General features: G+C 38.8%; 1 protein-coding gene across 1 annotated transcript in view; it reads left to right on the top strand.

Annotated features, from left to right (window-relative positions):
- Nucleotides 1–22571, top strand: part of LOC116329634 (cadherin-7-like) — a 108271-nt gene that overhangs the window by 3246 nt on the left and 82454 nt on the right. Inside the window, exon 2 of the mRNA XM_039617023.1 lies at nucleotides 2192–2768. Coding sequence (XP_039472957.1) covers nucleotides 2532–2768 — 237 coding nt within the window. The 5' untranslated portion in view covers nucleotides 2192–2531. The remainder of the gene's footprint in view (nucleotides 1–2191; nucleotides 2769–22571) is intronic.

Raw genomic sequence — 22571 nt, 5'->3', positions numbered from 1 at the left:
TATTCCTCCAGTTTTTGGTTCCACCAGCTTACTTACTGGGAGACAAAGCATTTGCCAGTTTCTTCTGTTTTGTTATACTATCATTGAGTCCCCCCCTCCACACACACTGCTTTTAGTTACAAAACTTAAAGCCAACTTGACATCAGCAGAAAAAAAAGAAAGAAACACCAGTCTCACAAAACGCTCTTGTTATGTTCGTCTCTGTTTGCCAGTAGTGAATTTATTTCAATCACTTTCAATTGATATAATACGCTTTAATTCTTTAAAATGATGAACAGCTTAACTGCATTGGGAAAAAATTGATTTCTCCTACTGCATGAGTTGGCTAATAACTTAAAATCAAACAGACAGTAAATCAACAGAAACTCATTAACTAAAAAGCCAATATCTGCTTTACTGAACCCACAGTTGCACCCACAGCTGCATCAGTGTTATCTTCAGCCTCACGTCTCTTCGTGTTCGGGATTTCGCGAAATGAGAAGCATTAACTTGGCCGCTTGGCTCACACTGACCCTGTGCCAATATTCTCTCCTACAATACCACGGCTGCAACCTGCCTTCACAACTCGTGCTGCCCTGCAGCCAGATCTGCTCCACTTTCCACCTCTACCATTAAATTGTCATGTAGAGGCAGTGACTTTGAATCTGTGTATTAATGCGTATGCACACATTGCAGATTTAGTATACGTGGGTTTTTTTTTTTGTGTGTGTGTGTTTTTTTTTTTTTCACATTAAAAGCAATGGCAGATCAGAATGTTATCATAGTGTTCTGGATAAAGCTGTGCCCTGTAGTGGTTTATGTGCTTCTTGCACTTTGACCAGAAATATTTATATAATATGCATTAAAAAAAAGAAAAAGTTTCAGATGCTTTTAGAGAAATAAAAGAACATGTTGAGGATGTTCCTCACATACAGCATACACATAGGTGTCTGCAGAGGTGACAATCATGCTGTTGTCATTTCAGTATTAATTATTAGCGCTGGCTAATGACTTTGCTGCACAGCAAATGACTTCCACAGGATGTGTGGTGTGCTGTTTTTATTTTGCTTGGGGGGGGGGGGGCAGAGAGGAAGTAAAATGAGAACTGGAGAATCTGTGTGGGAAGACAGAGGTCACTGTATGCCAAAGCAATTACCTTCCTCATCCAGGGCCCTGCCAATGCGCTTGTAGAGGAGAGAGAAAGAGAGGTCAGTGAGGAAATAAATACATGTATGGTCAAACACTCAGTCTTCTGCACGTCTGCTTTAGAGCACCTGCTGATGTTTAAATGGCATTCGTATCGCCCCAAGTTCATATAAATGTGCCCGAAAGAGTCGCTCCCGTGAGCCTCCTTCACAAATATTTATTGAGGGAATTTGTTGAAGTTCTAGTTAGGTGTCAAATTAGACAGACAAAAGCAGCAATATTATGAAGTTTATATAATTGCTCAACTGCCAGGATGTGTTGTGACATGAAGAACATTATCTGTCAGGAGCCGATGCTTTTCTCTGCTCTGACAAGTCTTCATGTTCTGGCATCTTGGGGGGATCTGTCACAGAGCGAGGATGGCAGCGAGATAGATCCCCTTGCATGTGCTCGGACCAGGCAACAGAGTGCTTGGAGTAGAGGTCAGGAGAGCCCGGGCCATCATGCTGCTGACAGCTCAGATTTATTTTTAATCCAGGCGATGAGAGCTAGCCACACAGATCATGTGGCTTGTTAGTGTTGAATGGCGAGCCCCTCCGCCATTACGCCGCAATTTTACACAAAGAAAAAGTGACAAAATAATGACCTTGGTGAGGGAAAAACCCAGATAATTGAGAGCCAGCTGAATGGCGTTTGATTGTTATTCCACGCAGCGGCTGTTGTTTCTTTCGGTGTGAAATCTCTTGAAAAGCCAGGTCATTTTCCCTCCATCAAAGCCTTATTAACATTTTGACCTCAACCAATTGTTCTTTGTTGTGTGTGTAGGTTACAGTGTGTACATGAAGGGCGTTACATTGATTGCATTTAACATATTTACTGTCTGCTCATTTTTGACCAATTTCTTCATAATTGGTGAAAAATGTCATTATCATTGCATCAGCAGCCACGTTACTTGCTGCCCAAAGTGGCTGCGGTCACAATGCAATTTTGCTGACAGTCCATCCTCTCTCCTCTCCTCTCTGTCTTTGTCTCTTTCTTTTTATCCCCTCTCTCTGTGTTCTGATAGGTGCCAATTATAAAGGCCCTGCGTTGAAGCCTCTCCAGCCGCCAGTGACCCTGTTAGCTGGCTTTAATGTCAACGATCTGGCTCCAAAGTGGAGGGAATTACCTCACTTTTAGTCTCCAATCAGGAAAAAAAGAAGAGCAATACAGCAAAATGCAGAGCTTGACTCTTTTTCAACCCTTGTGCTCTTTTGAGGGTCTGACTGCTCTTGCTTTCTGGTGAAACACAGGGTCAGGACTGTGTGGATAAAACCCTGAGGGTTTTGACATTTCAGCTTTTCTGTCGTTTTTTTTTTTAAATTTTGCTCCTCTTCTGGCTTCAGTGCTTTTTGGAAAGGGCCCAAATGATCTGGTGGTGTTGCTCAGGCATATGCAGAGCCCTGGCTCTTCTGGCGCTCCTGTTTCCCTTGCAGGAGAGGAGCTGCTGGGGTCTCAATCCCAGCTCTGGGGATCTGGAGAAGTCTCCACACTCTGATCCAGACTCCTGGGATGTCCTGCACAGAAACAGACGCAGCTGGGTATGGAACCAGTTCTTCGTATTAGAAGAGTACACAGGAAATGAACCTCTCTACGTTGGCAAGGTAAGCGATCCATTAGCACAGTTTAGTGTGTTGTCATATGTGCAAGAAATGTGACTGAGCTGCTGTTCAAATCAGCACCTACTTGTGTTTTTTTTATTTATCAATTTTTTGCACGTTTGCTGCACCTGCACAATAATACACATATCAATAACTCCTTACCACAATGACCTGCAAAATCTGGGACACAGCAGGGTTTCACAGAGTTGTACATATTCCTATTGTCCTATATAAAATGCTGAACAAATGAAAACACCAAATGCAGACAGTGTGGGAGGACATTCTGCATTTTATTGCGACAAGGTTGAAGTATGTGCTTGTGGAAACACGCGGTTTTAGTTTGGAGATCGACAAGGTAATTTGCATTGTAATCAGTCCACAGAAAAAGGTATATATATTACTCAAATGTGTCTTTTTACAGTAGGTGTTTTGCTGAGGTCGGTCCAAGCAGATAGATCAAAGTAATGCCTGTTTTGGCAGGTAAATAAGTACAAAAACCTCCCAATGACATTTAAAGCAAGGCACAAATGGCATAGTTAACGCGAGGGTACACTGACAAAGTGACTAATCATGCTTTTATGAGATGTGGCAACACTGCTGGTTTATTATGGATAGCATTTCCTTAGGTAAAGACCAATAGTGGTAAAAACATAGGCCGCTTAACTGAATAATATAGCATTAAAATACGCCTTTATAAGAAATTTTCCAGCGTTCACATTTTAAGTGCGAGACAAAACAACGCAGCGTACATAATTAGGCTATGTGTAATTACAATGCAGGAAGTTATTTAGAGAACTTTAAAATGTAGTTTGTAGTTCATTCATCTTTAAACGGTGTGGAACTAGCCAGTAAAGGCTTTTAAAGACACCCTAAGGACATGTTTATATGTGTAATCTCACACCTATAGGTTTTGCTTAGACGCAAGTAATTATACTTCAATTACTGACATATCCATTAATAAAAGCTTGATGTTTCAACTGTAATAATTTAAATTAGTTTAATACATTGCAACATTACTGTGAATATTGAACAGGCTAATCCCTTCGAAAAGGGATGTTTAAAAAGACTTACCAAAGTATCTATGCAAGGCCTTTTCTAACTTGGCAGGGAATAGGAAGATTATCTATAAAGCACATTTTATACACAGAGGCAATTTTGAGTTTTTGACATGCATTGCTCTGAAAGAAATTCAGTGCAGAAAGAAGTACAATATCCCCCGTAAGTGCAGTAGATAATAAGTACAAGAATTAAATTGAAATAGAGATGTAAAATACAGTGAAAGTAGCATAAAATTGACTTATTTTTGTTGAATGGAATCACTATAGCTGAAAATTAATCATTCAAAAAGATGCAGTCAAATAAAAAGTAACATTCAAATCAACTTTAAGGGAAAGCCCCTCATAATGTATTTTATTAAGAATGTTTCATTGAGGTGTAAAGAAGTACATATACTGTGTACTCTATAGGTACAAGTCCCTGACATCTGTAGTGTAATACATTAATAAGTATCCACAGGTATTTTTAATCAAATACTAATGCTGAAGTAGCCTTCTGCAGAACCGTTAGTTTGCAGTGTGCAGAAGCATTGCTCCCCAGCTTTCAGCGCTACAGGATAAATGGACAGCTCCTGTTGGAAAATGGCTCTAGCGTGTGCAGTGCAAGCCAGATGGGTCTTGGATTGGTCTCCAGATCCCTGTTATCTTGGAGAATTTTCTGGTCTTATTATTAAATTAGTTTTCATCTTTCCGCTCGTCTGCAGGATAATCATTCTCATCTGCATGTATTTGCTAGTTCTGCTCTCACAAGCCCATTTCCTTGCTGTCTCTGAACTGGATTAGCGTCTCCAGCTGGAATTAGGATACATTTGACTGTCCTATTGTTCTCCTCTGTATTTTTTTTTTTTTTAGCCAGAAGGATGCTAGAGGAAAGCATCTAAATCAGAATGAGCTTATTTGTGACACTGCTGGAGTTCAGCTAAAGGTCATTTCTTGTCCACGGTCATCTTAAATGCAGTTTTGTCTGATCTGTGTGTCCCCAGATATCTGTTACATCTGACTACTGAGGAGAGTGTTTTTGCTTGTGAACATCTGTGCCGTGTCCTTGTCCTGCGTTGCCCATTTGAAAGTTAAAAAAGAGAGGTCAGCGGCGCAGTCAGGAATTTCTAGTGCCTGTTTTCTTTTACACATTCTTGTGTCTGATTGCTTTTCTTGTTAGTAAATCCCAAAGGACATGAACAGACTGATTACTTATTCATAGATGTGTTGAGATCCGCTTATTCACATGGAATATACACAAACTCATTTGCAAGTAAGCTCCTGACTAAGAGGTCCTTTTTTTTTCCATTCAAACACTGATTCATCTTTTATGGCTTTCTTTTCCTCATTTTGTAGTTTTGTAGTAGTTCTTCTACCAATCCAGTGTAAAGACAACATAGCAGCAGGCATGTAAAAAATCAGACTGGTTACATCTTTGCATCTGACCTCATGCCCGAGCCCAAACCCTTTGAGAAATATCAAAAATCTGATTCATTGACTCCCTGAGGGCAGAGCAGGCTGCCTGGGAGCTTGAGAAGCTGTCACATTATTTGTTCCCTGAGATCATAGTTGTCACGTAGTGTGTGTTTGTTTGATGTCGCAAGGGCACACTGCTGCTGTAAAGAAGCGTGGGTGGGACACCCTGACCTTGTGACTCAGCGTGAGTGACATGGAAGGTCCTGCCATGTCAAGAAAATGACCTTACTGGAAATGAATTCTTCATAAATAAAAAAAGAAGAAAGTTACAGCACTAACACACGCAGCTCTAAAATTCCCAGCAGGTTATAAGCAACAACACCAGAGTGGCACAACCAGTAATTGCTTTTGTCAGAAGTATCCGGATATCTAATATGACGAACAATAGGAATCCATGTCCAAACAATGGTCCAGTCACAGCACAATTTGGTCATTTGTTTGGCTGGAAGCAAAGGCAAAAATGATATAGTCAGTAGGAAATAGGAAGTTATCACTTTGGCCTGGCTGCTCCCTGTATCTGCAGTCTGCTTGGCTTTAATGCATTCTGTCAGATTCTGAATTTCACAACCAAATGTCTCATTATGCCTTGGCACTCAGCCTCGGGTAAGTGTACTGGCCTGGAATCAGCGGCAGTCAAATCAAGCCAGTGGAAATATACATTAAAGAACCTCAAACTACACAGCCTCCACCGCAAATTGTCAACACACTTATTTAAACAAGTGAAAACGCTGGAACAAGTCATCCACTTAACAAACACTTACTGGTAAACATGATGTGATGCGCATTTCCTGCGGGGTGTTCATGTGGCTAAATATTTGCCTGTGTTGAAACAGCACTGTGTGGCATTTGCTGAATAAGCGTTGTTAGGAGGTGTGAAATTCTTTTAGATCTTTGTTTTTGTTAATGCATCAACATCACTCGCCTCGCAATTCGGAACACTTTTTCCATGTTCAATAACTTTTGTAAATCCACTCCCACATGCTATTTTTCATGGATCTGTTTGTGTTCGAGCAGCGAGAGAAATTTGCAGCCTTTGAGGCAGAGTGCTGCTTCACATCACAGGAGGTACAAGCGCACAGAAGCAGCCCTTATGCTGAACCGCACTTATTTATAGAGATGTCTTCAAAATTAGCCATCTAACTAACCATCCGAGTAATGGATGGACCGATTTCACCTTATAATTCAAGCGGCATTTGGGCGGCAGTAGCCGGGGCTCTTCGGCTACACTCAAAAGCATTTCTTTCAACACAAATAAAAGAACTCTTACGAGGAGCAAAAGACTGGAAGCCATCTCTTGATGGAAACATCTCTGGCGCTGAGCTATCAAATGTACAAAGGTGCCGGAAATTCAACAAAAGAAACAGAATTTTCCATTTTTTGTGCAACAAGTATTTGTTGTGCTTTTTATTTACTGCAACTTCCACTAGACATTTTTTCATGTGCGTGCATTATGAGTTATTTGTGACCCGACATCGAGAACTCGGTGTTCGGAATGACAGTAATTCAGCTTAATAATCAAACAATATGCATCATGGGCAGCAGGGACAGTCCCACAGATAATTACACCAGAGTGAACATAATGTGTTACTACTCAAGCCACTTCATTAGCATTCTTTGCAGTGTTCACTGTCAAATGGGTTAGAATCATAGAGCACAGGCAACTTGCAAAGGTCAGCCTCACTAGCGTCTACTCACACTTGCCGGTGCCACAAACACCGCACAGCTGGGGAGTGGTGAGAGCAGCCTGTTGAGTCGGAGAGGAGGGTGATTCAAGCTGACAGGGGGACATCATACACACGGTGCCGAGGGACAAGAGCTCACATAGTTGGGAGCTCAAGAGGCATCCTGGGGCCATCTGAGATAGTGGGAAAGCCGTTATTCAAGCCAGAGAATCAAAGAGGATAAAAACAGCAGTGCAAACCAGACAATAGGGTAGTTATCAGCAGGGAAGGGGGAAGACAGGATGGGAACATTGTTTACTCCTGGACTCTCTCATACATATAGGGCTGAAGTCAATATCAGCAGGGCAATTTTTAAAGCAAGTTTGGTGAAGTTTGACTTAAAGTCTAGAAGGAGGTCGGTCAAAGTAAGAGCAAAGCAGTTTATATGAGGTTAAGGGCAAAACAGACAAAAAACACACCTCCAACTTATCAAAGAACACAGCTAATAATTTAAAGTAAGCTAAGTGGACTCTAGCGGCTGGGCTCTGACCAAAGATCTCCTAAATAGTCATGAATTTTAGCAGCAAGATTACAGAGTTTGACACAGTTACAGAATTTGCCAAACAAGGCAATTGACCCTTAAACCAAACACAGGTTGGCTGTGAATGGCAACAGGTTGGATGTCTGCAAACTTATGATTACATATAGTAAATGGACAGGGGTTCAGTTTTATGCCCTTATTTGCTTTCTGGAGAGAACTTTTTGGTTTCACTTAAATGTGAAGCTGCGGCCACCAGAATATTTGCTTTGCTTAGCATAAACACTGGGAACACAGTGTAACAGCTAGCTTGGTAGCCAGGTAACAAATTCCATTTACCAACACCCCCAAGGCTCACTAATTAACAGCTTATATCTAGTTTAATTTGTGTAAAAACTGAACTGTATAAACGACAATTAGACAGAGGGTTATGTGCCAGGGTATTTCTTGGCTGTTAGCAGTTGCTTGGCAACCAAGGGAGGCTCTAGGAAGTTACCATGCCTGGCCAAGGCCTATTCTGGTGAAAAAGTACATTCACCAAAATAGCATACTATTCATTTGCCACGAATAACCACACAGGTTCCAAATCAGAGACAGACAATGACGTGTCAGCTTTGGAATAATACAATAATCAGTGCAGACTGTGCTGTAAAAAACGCATTTCTGTAAAGCTGAAGTTACGGCGCTTTGCACGGCGCTTTGCATGTCTTTGCATCCATATTTGTCAGTGTGTGAGTGCATGTTGGGAGGAGGGGTGGGAAGGATTAGGATCTTGTTTCAAAGAGTTGAAGTAGTACAAGTAGTAGTACAAGTAGGTTCTGCACTACACTATGAGAGGTAGTCTAGCTCATTTATTTATTTAACTTTTGTCGATTCTGACCTGAAAACAAGTCAGATCAAGCTTTAAAATGAGGGAAATTAAGTAAGATGTCATTAAGTTTACACACACACTTGTGGACAGGTTTATTTGACTTACTTTAGCTGGTTACACCTCCAATCAGGTGCAATTTAGAGAATTGTTAATTCTGTGGTGTCCAACGAACTATACTAAATGAATTAAATTGTTTAAAGTAATAGAATAGATTAACTGTAATCACACAACAGATTAGGCTTCATTTAAATTTGATCTTTGATATTTGACTTCATGCAAATATAGACAATCTCTGCACAAAGGCGGTTTTAATGCATAACATAATGGAAGAGCCAGAGCATTTTTAAAAAGGTGACCAGCCCCATACCATTACTTACAGTACACTGCAGTAGCATTAAAAGTGATGCATTGCTCTTTTTGTTTATTTATTTTTTTACTATAAGGTAGATGCCAAACTGCCATTTTTTAGGTACCTACTCTTATTAAGATATTAACATATCCTATTTGCATAATTTAAGTTGCATAAATTAAGTTTAAGTTAAGTTAGAATAAGTTATTCTGATTTTGATAATTGCTTATGGAGGCATGACGGCAATTTGCACCATGTACATTGCAAAGTACACCATGAGGATTCTTTTGGAGGTTGTTAAAGTTGTTTTTTATCGAGCTGTTTATAAAGCTTACAGGATAATTGAGTTTAAACAGGTGGATGCGCTGTCTCTGAGGGAAAACCACAGTGAAATGGTTCTATGAATATTTCTGCAGCCTATGATGGGCTTCACAGCTTGTTGTTTGGTGTGGTCAGAGTTTTATGGTGTGGCCACCCCTACAGTTCACATAGACTATTAGAATATCTTTTAGTTCTAACCTGCAGGACAAATGTTACGATTTGTTGTGGAGCAGAAATCCCCAAAATGCAAAAAATTTGGATCTGAGGATATTTAAAATAACATCTGATGTGAAGCCCTGAATGATCAATAGTGAGTTTTTTCCTCTTTGTGCATTTTGGCTGTTAATTTATGTTTTGAACGTGCTTATTTTTCAGAGGGAGAAATCCAGAAATTGCTGGGCATGGAGACTGGTTTGATAACATTTTCTGAAGTCGGGATTAGAGTTTAACAAGATGCAAATGTTTTTGTTCCTGCTGAGACTGTGAAAGCTGTTGCAATCTGTCCATTTGACTTCAGCTTTTTGAAACTGGTGCTGTTCACATACAGTGCATCAAATCAACCACAGGATTTAAAACATGGTATCTTTTATTCATATTTATATAATAAATACAAAAAGGGAGAGAGAAAGAAAATCAAGATGTTAAAATGTTGTTGGCTTTATTCAGAGTTTACTTGAACATTTACACAAGCTGTTTGTATTAGGTGTTTGCCTTTTAGGTGTCGTATTTAAAGCCTTGATTTACTCATTCTCCTCTTGTCGCTTCCTTCAGCAGTATTTTTCAGTTTGATGGTGGGTAAAAAAAGACGTACGTGATTTCCACATTAGGATACGCTGTGTAAGAAAAACCCACTTTGTCACTGCTGGTGATCTTTTAACCCAGTTAAATATTAGGGGATATTGTAGGCAGAGGGAAGTTATTGTGTATTTTCTTTCTGTATCTTTTTATGTGCATTTTTTTTGTCTGAATACGGTCTAGCTGAAGTTTCCTGAAGTGCTGATGTATTGAATTTTCGACATCCCCAACAGGTTTGATCTTGAATAATTCAAGAGAGGTCCTAAGCCTGCGCTGAGAGTATAGATGTATTATGAATACATACAAAAGTTAAATTTTTAGATCTCTCTATTTTTCCTCTACAAAGTGGATAACAAGTGGCCTGGAGACTTTTGCAATTGGTAGAATAGGGTTATCAAGAATTCTTCTCTACTTCAGTGACTAACGCAAGCATAAACTTCATACAAAAAAAGTTGGTTAACTTATGGTCTCTTGTTCCATATAAAAGAGCTTGAGGAGTCTTAAGTATGCATGGGAAGGTAATTCACCCGCCCTGAAATATATAGATATACTGTCTTTATTCAGTTGGAAAGTGAGGCAGTCAGTAGGTGGACGTGTTAGTCAGCTATGCAGAGCCTACTTGACTATTCTCCTCATAATGTAATGAAACTGTGCATCATTTTTCTTTATTCATTTATTTTTTTTATTGACTGATCTGTAGCTTTTGATACTGTGTAAAATAAAAGCTTTTTTTTCTCCTTTGTATATGGAGTTAGTCTGAAGGGTACTAGGCAGAATAAATGTTTCCTTAAAGTGAGATTGTATATCGATATTGAGTTTTCCCATCTTTATTATATCTTCTGTACTCCAGATACCTTCAGAGAATTGCTCATTGTGTCAAGTGTATTTTGAGATTAATTCATTATGTATTAGCCAGTGTTGCTTAGGGGGGCCCAGGTTTTAAGTCTATCAAAACTCCATTCAATTTGATTGAAAAAAGAAAAACATAAAAGCTCTATGCTAATCTGATTGTTCCCCACTTCCAGAAGAAGTCTAATTTCGGAAACAACATATCTGAGTCAGAAAAACAGGTTTCTTGTTTTGGGTTAAGGGAGGAAAAATAATTAAGTTAACACTGCAAGATTTCTAAGGATGAAAGCCAATTACATGTCCAGTGGAACCTTATCTGCGTGAGTGAGAGTTGCTGCATGCATGTAACGTCATGTTTCAAAGTACCACCTAAGGAGTGCTACAAGGGTTACTTGTACCTCGGGGGGTACATAAAGTTCAGTATTAGCATAGCGCAACAGAAAGTCTGGGCTGAAATCATTATTGTCTCCTACTGATAATGATAGCCTGATAGAACAATGTTTTTACTGTTGCAGCTAACACATTTCTAGCTTTGGTGCACTGAATTGTATTGTACTTCTTCATCCAAGCCAACAATGAGATGGGCAGATTTTATACATTGCTCTGGGAACATCGACTGTTAAAGACTAAACTTAAACCTGTCAATATACATTTGCATTACTGTATAATGAGAAATCTGTAATTTCTCATTATACAACTTCAACAACTGTGAATTAATTATACTTTGTATGTGACAACCTTGCTTACTTTTCCTCTCCTCTAAATATATTGATAATTGCCCCCCAAAATGCTAAAATGAAGACTTTATGAACCAGGGGTTAATGTCACATTAGCTAAATCCATATTTTAGACTATACGATTAACACTAGAGCTAATGTAAAATTGTTACTTTCACAAATCACACAAACCACATTAAGCATTGCTATGTACAGTAGCAAATTATGAGAACCAATTTAAATTTGAGTATCACAAAACTGTGATTAATACTGAAAGTCTTCTTACATCAGGTTTCTTTCTCTTTGTAAATGGCTGAAGGGATGAAAATAAACAACTTACCTTACTTTCTCACCTTAACCTGATTACTCTCAGTAATCTGCTTTTTAGCTCCCTCTGTGTCTGTGTGTGTGTCCAAGTATATGTGTTGAAACTGCAGCTCTGCCACAGTAACTTGAAGTCCTCCACCTCCTCCTATTCTCTCCACACACTCAGTTTTTTCCCTACCCTGCCCCCACACCCTCCACTAGACATTTCCCATCCAATAGATGAAGGGACCCTAATATGCTAAAACCGGGGATGCATTGGCCACCTCTCGCTGTAATTAAATTCAGTCATAATGAATCATAGCCCTTAATCCTAAAACAGGCTATATTTCCACTGGGAGGAGAAATGACCTACATGTACTGGAAAAGCTCTTGGTATAGCGTTTCTATGTCTTCCTTTCTTGGCGTCCTTTCTGAAAGCATGACAAATGCTCACGAACCTTACTTTGAACTGTGTTAAAAGTAAATGACAAGTGGAAGCATGCCTATTTCCATATCAGTGCTGTTCATTTATATACATATGACACAGGGCATACTTAACAAAATCAGGTAGCAGCTTCAAACGCTTCATAACAAGTCATGCCACACTGCAGGTTTTTCTAAAAAAATGTAGCCAAATCTTCTTTAGTGCATTCTTTATGTTTAGCTGATGGTATGTGACTTGTGTAGCAATTTGATGTCCAACAGCCCTTTAGCTTTATATAGAGGAATTTGTGCATGGTAACATGAGGCAATTAGGGTATTGTATGAGCCAGTCATCAGACTAATGTCGATGATTCACAATGGAGCCTGTATACCTTTGCTCTAAAAGGCGTATTTCATCATTTGCAGACCATGTTGGTTGCGGCCCAAGATACTGTCAGTACACTGTGTAAAATATGCACTTGGTAGCGGGAGACCAGAAATAGAATGCGTACTTTGTTTGCCTACAGATAGGAAAGAAATGCTGAATTTGGTTGCAATGGAGAGAAATCCATTAATTATGAATTGCATCTTTGTTTTTGTGGTTGAATCACCGTGTTGAAGTCATTAGTCGTTCTTTTTTAATTGCACATTGTCACTAATTGCATCACAGAATGTCAAATTTCACCTTTTAAATTAAGCTTTTATTTCGCCTAATAATAGGGTTGCACTATCATTCATGTAGAACTGAGAGCTGAAAACAGGTCGTTTTTCATCTGTACAGATTGCATGGTGTTGTTGAGGAATCATATACTAAGACTAAGGCCCAATTTACACCTGGTGTTAACATGTGGTGGATTAATGACATCCGCATGCTTGTGCATTGACACCTGGCAGGAAAATGCTTTCTCATTATCTTGATTCTGTCTGCATTGTAATCAGAGATCACTTGCGAAATGAGGCAGAGTTAGCAGCAGTGCCACTTGCTGGTATAATTTATTTTGAATTCATTTTTTGTAAGGAAAGACTTGCGGTGACTACTAGGAAGGAAGCAGAAAGCAACAGGAGGTGGAATTATGTGACCTTTCAACTAGTTTCAACTTTAGTTGGTGTAAGAATGTGGTCACACTGCAGTAATTGCCTTTACACCTGGGTAAAATACCATCACAGTGGAAAACATGCCACCTCCACATGTAGTCTGAATTGTCCCACCTTGCATAGACACGACAGAATGAAAAAGAGTTGTGTGCTGTTTTCGGGTATAAATTGAGTCCAAGAGAATAAAGACTTTGTATTTAGAGATTTGTACTTAGAGTACAATGCTAATACTTTGCTGCTTTGCTGATATGAGAATCCATCAATGTTCAACATTTTAGCATCAATTATATTTACAAAAAAAGCTAATTAGAAATAATTTGATAAGAGATTTACTCAGAAATTTAAAAAAATATTTATTTTTAGTTTTTAGCCTTTATTGACAGGAAAGCAAGAGTAACTGGCACACAGCCCAGCTCTCCCCAATCCCCGGGCCATCGGTCCGATACTGGTATCGATACTGGTATCGGTCCGTGAGTCATTGGGTACCGGACCGCGAGAGTTGAGGCTCAGGTGTGAAATGTATGGTTTTCAGGGTTTTTATCATTAACTCGGTTTCCCTGGGTCTTTTCCCGTGTAGTAGTTGTGTGTCTTATTTTGAAAGAAATGTTTGCACGTTACCATAGCAACCAGAGAGCCTTAAGGGGCAGAGAGGAGGATGTTACTCTCAATGTTGTTGGCACATTTCAGGAGGACGCTGCTAATAAAGTTACACAATTACACAGTGAATTCGGGTTTATTATTATATTTACACATACCACAGTTTTTGTCTTGGTCGTATCGGTTTTTTTTTGTTGTACTTATCCACGACACCTTAAAAGCCGGTCCGTGAAAATATTGTCTGGCATTAAACCAGCCGTGGCGCAAAAACCCGCTGACCTACGCAACCAAGTGAGCTATACCGGCGCCTTATTATAAATATGAATTTTATTGCAATCCACCTTTATCCTACTAAAAACATACCCAACATACTCTAAGGCAATAAGCTGTATCCTGTTTTTTCCCCAAAAGTATTTAATTTAAAGCCTAAACATAATCACCATGTTCCTTGCACTCTCCTTATCTAAGATGAAAATAAAACACAAAAACCTGCGTAGCATTTAGCACTCGGGTACTTTAGTGAAGAAAACGAACGCTCGTCATTACTGGCTCCACATGACTTATTTTGGAAATTTGATGCAGTTAGGATCACACTTTCACAACCCACGGCTAATTTATAAAACCATAACAACAATAACAGCACTGAAAAGTGCTGGTGGCTGAATCAATTCTCTTTCAATTTCAGGGACAACGGGGATAAGTGGATCTTAGCTGGTGCAGATAATGTTTAGTCGCAGTGTTTCTTCTTTGCATTTTTGGAAGTTTTTTAAATGCTGATACAAACCAAGGACATTGACTGTGTGTGAATTTCCTTTTAAATGGCGTCTCTTGTGAGCGATCTCTTTCTTCCCTTTCTTTTTCCTTTTCTTCTTTTTATATAAATGTGAGTCTACGGTTAAAAAAATGTACCTTTACATGAAAAAGTCAACTGCTTTTATGACTGTATCAGAACTACGTGTATTAAATGGCTTTCATTCAAAAGAACATCAGCCTTATGCTGGCAATTTGCTGTGGCCTATGGACAATGCAAGGTAAAGGTGCAAGACGCATTATTTCCCTTCTTTTCAGATCAAATTCAATTCCCTTTCAGTTCCTTTTTGCTTCCATTTTGACACACACAGCTGAAATTCTGTTAAATTTAGCTGCTGCGGAGAAGTTTGAGGGATTTCTGTGAAGATATCCTGTTCTTGGAACCAAGCCCATTCATTTTCTATGGCGGAGATGAGTTCATAGTCTGACAGTGTTAAATTATGCTGCGGGGCTAAGGCTATGCAAAGACTATGGGGTGATTCAGAGATGGATTGGGCTATGATCTAAGGTTGTTATTGAATTTGGCTCCTGATATCCCTCAGAATGAAGAATGGAGTCAGGAGAGTGATTTGCTCCTTTTTTTTCTTGGTGCGAGACTAAATATATTCACTACTGGAGGGATTGTGTACACATCAAAAGTCTTCCTTCCCAAAGGCCCTCTCATGTTGGGGTTTAATAAGGTATTTTATTGTTTGAAGTAGTACTGCTTGTTTGAGTTGTTTATAATCCCTTTGGATCGTAGCAGCACAGTCGGTAGTGTAAAAGAGATGGCATTATTCTTGTTTTCTTTTCTTTTTCCACAGCACTGGGCTTTCGTTACATTTTATAATCCAGGTAGGCTTTTTTTATTCTTTCTCCAAAGAACTGAGGGAAAGCTGGGGTCGCAGGGCACATGCTGTACTTCAATGCCAGTTGCAGGTGGTGGACTTTATGCCTGACTATTGCATATAGGTGCTGCAGAGAAGAGAAGGAGACAAGGTAAAGAAGCTCATGTAACATGCCTGTAGTCCTTGAATGTATTATAGTGAATCTATTGTGTCTGGTCGCTCCACCTGGTTGAGGTAGTGGAATCGTGCCTGTCCCATTTATGTCGTTCTAGCATTTAGCAGCCTTTTGTACTGCTGTGTATTCTCCACTCCTGAGCTTTAGAAAAAAAAGGTTTGCCAATTTCTGTGTTAAAAATAGTATTAATTACAATCTTTTAAAACGGTATCAAACACAATTAGGCACTGCATTACATCTAGTATTGTGAATTCTTTGGTACAACTAAGCGTAAATTTTGTGACATTTTTCTGGCAAAACTAATTAGAGTTGCTAAGACAAACAATCTTAGTCTCAACAGAACAACCAAATTGCATTGGGGCAGATTTACTTTCTGACTACACCTTCTCTCCTCTGGCAGCAGCTGATTATGTATTGCAAAACTGAAGCATGCAGCGTCTTACCTGTTCCCAAGTCATATCCAGGGAGTGGAGACTGGTTTAGATTCTGTGCTTCATTACATTAAAATTTGGCTTTGCCATGTGTTTCTGGTATGTCACAGGTCTATACAGGTTTTCCAGAAAGGAAAAAAAAGTTCAAAAGACCTCAAATAAAAAAAATTAAATAATAAAAATCTGTAGTTGCAACTTCCATGCAAATATATATGAATAACGAAGAGCTCTTCTTTCAAGGAAGATCCAATTTTCTTGCATGATTAGTTGTAAATTAGATGCTTCTTTCCGAAGCATGCAGAGTAGATTCTTAATGAGTTCTTAATCACGCCAAGTTTTAAAGCAATTGATTACAAAATATTACAAAATGCTTCTAGTGCTGTTAACATTTTCAACTGTCATTTAAATTTTGAAGAGACATGCAGTGTTTAATAATACAGAGCGAGAAATCTGTTCCTTTAGGTTTAAATCATGCAGTGGACAAGCTGTAGCACATACCTAGATGAGTGAGAAGTACAACTCCATTGTGGCCATCTGACAAGGAAAAATTGGCACTCTGTGTGATACAGTATACGAGCACAGTTTGACTTTAAACTCAAGCAGAGAGATGTGTCATAGATTTGAAATAGACTGAGAACATACATATATTATACTTGACTCTGTTCCTGAGCTGAAAATTGGTTCACTTTTCAGTTGACAGCAGCAGTACAATTTTCTGTGCAAAAGCTTAGAGCTGCAGCGATTAGAAAGAAAGTGAAATAATACAGTATTATCTAGTCTGATTATCTATTAATCGCACACACCAAAAAAAGCTCTTTCAGCCTCGCAAATATATCGTTTACCAGCCGTATTTTTAGTGTTTTCCCAGTGAACAAAACAAGTCACCTGAAGACATTACAACAAAGAAACATTTTCATTTTTCTTTGACATTTTCAATTTAAAACAAAGTGTTTGCAGATTAGCTGATTAGGTGCAGAGCTACCCAAGTTCACACTAACCTGAATTACAAATATGAGTCATGTCTTGGAAATGAATCTGTATTGATTGCAAGAAAAAAAGGGTAGTCCTTAAACTAAAATCTGCCCTTATCCAAAACGTTTCTAATTTTCAGTACTTTACTCAGGTTTATCAGTGTTGCATGTGTAGGTATGAAAGCACAATGTGATATAGCGTGTGTGTCGTAGTTATTTAAGAGACAGGCACGAGCATACACAAATGTGATATAGTGCGGTCATTGCTGACTGCAAGCTGTAGGCTTTCATGGTAATTAGCCGGTGACTGTAATGCAGCTACGTAAATGCGTTGTGGGATCATTTGTGTCTGGTTTATTTGCTGTAGATGATCAGATCTACTTTACATGGCATCCCATTAATTTAAGTACATTATTTAAAGTACATGGCGTTCAGGCTATTCAACATACACATTTAAATGATACATGTGGTGTTTAAGTAAACCATTTGGTGTTTCTAGTCTTGTTAATTTTACTTTCCGACCTGAGACAAAATAGGCTGATTTTATTACGTGTAAATTAAATTCTTTGTCTTCTCCTTCCAAATTAGCACACTGGGTTAAAAGTTTGTCTGAAACTGTTATGAGGTCGAACTTCTCTATCTATAATCTTGACAGATATTAATACTGACAGAATTTTTAAACTACCATGTCCAACAGTGGATTTAATTTGCGACAAGGAAAATCAAAATCTCGACTTTCCCCAAGACTCTTGCTCTGGCCTGTTTTGATCTCCGTTTTTGTTTGTTGGGCTCTCCATCTATACATAAAATCAGCTGCTTCCCAGCCTCAGGTATGTTGTCTGTGCATTCAGGGAAATCAATTAGTGAAGCAGACCAGAAGACAAAGTCAGCCAAAATTAAACAGAGAAAACTCTTTGTACAGTGCTCGCACTGAGGATTAATAATGGATGGTAGACATGGTGTGACCTCTGTACTGAAAAAAAAAGAGCATAAGTAAATATATCTCATCCGAGTGAGTTTCAAATGTGGTGCTCTTTCACCCGGAATCCTTTGTATGTCTCAGAGAGGATGAATTGACACATTTGAAGTGATTTATTAAAGAAAATCCTGTTACAGTTACTCGTGTGGCATGGAGTGCTTAGAACTGTGCATTTTTCTGGCTGTTTAATGGATCGCATTTGGGCTGCAATAGCTTGTTGCAAATTCATTGTACTTATCTCAACGGGAGGAAGTCACTTTTAGCACTGGAGTTTTCCAAATTAAGAAAAGTAGTGGGGCAGCACGGTGGCACAGTGTTTTGCACTGTTAAATTCCACCATCAGGCCGGGGTATTTCTGTGTGCAGTTTGCATGTTCGCTCCAGGTCCCCGGCTTCCTTCCACAGTCCAAAGACATGCTTTAGTGGGAATAGGTTCATTGTAAACTCTAAATTGCCCTTGGGAATGGTTGTCTGTATCTATGTTAGCCCTATGAAAGGCTGGTGACCTATCCAGGGTGTACCCTGCCTCTCGCCCTAAGACAGCTGGGATAACCCCCCACGACCCTGATAAGCAGCAGAGAATGGATGGATGGAAGAAAAGTTGTGTAGTTTTAAGACTTTTTCTGTCTAAAGAGCTTTGTCTCTAGGATATTATTGACAGAAAATGCCTCTGGAATTTGGCCTGTTTGTTAATTCCTGTATATTTTAGGTCTTTAATTTAAAAAACATACATTATAAATGAATTTAAATACCTGCTGATACCTATTATAATCCAACAAGTACATTATTTGAAGCATGATGTTTATATTGGGGTTTTTTTCTTTAATTTTATAGTTTTATACCACAAATACTGCCAATGAATATTTAACAAAGCCAAGTTTTATAAACAGAAATTTCTATCCTAAGGGTGTATTCAGTTTGAAATGAATAGGAAATGTTTAGTTCAAAGAAAAATTCACATAAGACATATGTTGGTAAGGTAAAATGTGTAGTGCCTCAAGCAGCTGAAGAAGAAATATAATTTTCCTTTGCTGTCCACTAAAAATTGAAGGGTTACATTTGATGTATATTCTTGTTAGCATGAGTAAGTTAGAGTCATCCTGTTTTGAATAAACTGATGAGATGAAAAATAGGTAATTCTTGCCAAGTCATACAGTTCTGGTTTGATTTCGAATCACAGACCATGAAGAGTCATGACTTTCGCGCTCTCTCCCCAAACTTCTGCTGACTCCTCATCTCTTGGCCTCGGGGTCTTGTCAGCAGACGGTGGCATACACAGCAGAGATGTCACGCTCATTCTTGTGCTGTCTGGGACTCTTAAAGCAATGGCACGGCGACAGGAACAACACATTGGTTTCCCAAAAGTGGCAGCTGTGATCAAAGTTAACTTGTTCTTGAGTACCAGATTCCCAGATGTCATGTGGGCAATAGATGGAATACAAGAACATTTACACAAAAAGGAGGCACATCTACTCCATGACTGTCCAAGGTGTCTGTACTGCCAGACTTTCAGGTTCAACTCTGTTTTACTCATTCAGACCGCATGAGATAATTTGAATAAATCTATGTAATCCCTGTAATCTCCTAGTCTCAGCTGGTTTAATAGCTTACAAGGTTCAGCCTACAGAGATATTAACGAATTGTGTGTGGGGGGATTAAAATATGGTGCATTGACTATATAACACAATATCCATTATTTTGGTTTCATGGCTCTAAATTACAGGCTTTAGCTAATCTGTTTGTTTCAGATTTTTATGCATTAGTTAGTTACAAGTTGGAATATAAGTTTCCTATAAGTAATGACTGGAATGTTTGTGTCAAAGCTGTGTTGAAAACTGGAAACTCAGTTACAACAACTCCACCGTGGCATGAATTCTGCATTAGGCCATCAGCTAAATAGTCATGGACATAAATCTCCCACAAGCACTTGTAATCGACAACTTTCTGAAATTGTCTTAAGCCTTAAATAGCTTCCCCAGCTGATTCGAAATTTGCCGTGCTGCTGATTTGCACACGTCTAAGTAAATACTTATACAAGTGTTTGGAAGTTCAGTCCTCAGAGGGCGAGTGTTTCTTAGCTGATGTGACTGATATATTGCTCTATGAACAAGCCAGCTGTCTTATTGGCCCAGACGATGGAGAAACTTCACAGGCTCATCAGAAAACCTCTTCACGCTTTAGCTATGACTTTTACTAAAGGCCACTTTCAATAAATGTCAGGCTCCAAACATTGGTAAACAGTTTTAGCTCTGATCAAATTCCAGAGGGGTGCTATACACGGTGAGGTTGCCATGTCTGCAGGATTACAAGGGTACCACTTCGGAAATGGCACATTAAACAAATGGAGCATTTCCCACTGGTGACGGCAGTATTTATTCCCACCACTGAGGAGGACTGCCCTTTCACTTCACGTCCCACTCAACCAAACTTTAAACCCCTCCCCATTCCTACGCATTACTGATAAGGACTTGCTTCATTCTAGTTACAAACTGCAGATTTGTGAGTGCCTGCGAGCCTGTCTGCCTTATCCGTGACATATTTCTGTGTTGTAGTAAGACACAGGAATGGGCCATAAGGACAGTTTGACATTAAGGACATGCCAGGCCAAGGTGCTTTCAATCCCCACGCTTCCTCAGACCATCATAGTTTGCCATTCAACATATCTATCGTCATACTACTTCCTCATTCATACATGCATAACCTTATTACTGATTTATTACTATCTTTCACATTTCATTGATCTTTTTTGTTTGCTTTATTTGTCTTTTTTGTCTTTGTTTAAATAAATTGGTTATTAATTGGCCTTCACCTCGCGTCTTATCTTTCCGTCACGGCGTATGAGCCCGGCTCTGTGACAGCTTGCACCAGGTTATCGGTACATTTTGTCTTCATGATTTTTCCCATTTCTCACAAGGGCAAGTTTTACTTAAACATTGATACAGAGAATTTGAAATTAAAAAAAGATTGCATCATGAATGTTTCTCGTGCTCTTTCTTTTGATGTGTACCTGTGATCTTGCTGATGTTTTTCCCTCCAGTTCTGCAAAAACCTGAAACATAACTCCCATAAAGAAAGCAATGAACATGACTGTCAGCCTAACTTCACTTCTCAGTGATTGCCAACTTAATACGGAGTACTTAAAATTAAATCACCCATTATACAATGTTGTTATTATATCATCCATTTAAACGTTTGAGTTAAAGGATGTGGGATTTTGTCATTGCCAATTATGCACTGATTGCTCAAAAGAAATATGAAATCCAAGTAACACTTAAGAAAAAAGTCACGCCTTTGTTACAAAGACAGATACAATATAAAACATTTTCTTTGTGCGCTGTAAAATAAAATACATATTTAATTAAAAACACTTTGAAATAACCCAGCTGCAGTAAAGTCCAAACATGGTAAAAGACGCCTGATGAAATAATCCAACATATTATTATGAAATGTTATGTCATATTTTAGAGGAATACCAAAATATAATTACTTATTTAAAATGTTGTTATTTATTTATCGAGCATGAGTCTCTACATGAGATAATTTAAGAGACATGGTTTAAAACATCCTTCACTGATGGAGAACTATGAATAAAATACAGCTAGCATTATTGCTCTCATAGCTACTACAGTATGTGCTAAGCTTTTACTAGCTAGTAGACAGCTGAGCGCTAAAATCCACAAATGAGCTGAAAGCGAAAGACGGGTAATTACAGAGTCTATAGGCCATAGAGGCCAGGATGGCCTGAAGACACAGTTTATCAGCTAGAGGCTTACATGACTAAGTAATAGTCTCTGCTTCTGGAAACTGTGTGATTTATGGCTAATAATAAGTTAGTTAATGTCCTCCTGATCCACATCTCCAATATTTGGATTGTTCATTGTCCTTGTCGGTCATCGTCATCCGTGTATTGGGGGTGACTAGCCTCTGAGAAGAGATTATTGATGTTACTGTCATCAGGCGGTCACCTCGGAGTGCTCAGAGCGATGAGTACTCTTCACTGAATTGGTTTTTAATCAAAAAATCGTGTGTTAAAAACCACTGAAGCCTGTTTGCTGTGAAGAGCCTGAGTGCGTGTAAAAAAACACAAAAAGCAAAATGAGCAAACAAACATAAGCAATTATGTTTCTCCAAACATAAAAAAAAAATGAATGGCATGAAAATTGTGTCGAAATAAAAAAAAAAGGGGGAAGTAAATGAATAGAAATGAATTCACAGCTACTTATATATTTTGACTGTGGTTCTTCATTTTATCTGAAGACTGTACCTTATCAAATAATGGGACATTATTACATTTCATCTTTCACAGCCGTGTGTTATGTCAGCCCAGCTGGATATTCATTGGCTGCACTCCATCAAATATGCACATATACTATAGGAGGCATGATTGAATGTTAGCACAACAATGGCAAAGATAAATAAGAGGATGAAACTTTTATGAAGGATATTAAACCACCCTTATTTACCTTCTGTCACATTCCAATCAAGTTTCAAGTTTCCGTGACTTGTAGACTAGCAAAGGTCACCAATGTTGATTGCATAACAACATCACTTTGGCCTTTATGAAAACACAAACACGTATGTTA

Source organism: Oreochromis aureus, linkage group 9 (genome assembly GCF_013358895.1).
Source record: "Oreochromis aureus strain Israel breed Guangdong linkage group 9, ZZ_aureus, whole genome shotgun sequence".
Classification (NCBI taxonomy): domain Eukaryota; kingdom Metazoa; phylum Chordata; class Actinopteri; order Cichliformes; family Cichlidae; genus Oreochromis; species Oreochromis aureus.
The sequence above is the reverse complement of the archived record's forward strand: the minus strand, read 5'-3'. Positions and strand labels throughout refer to the sequence as shown.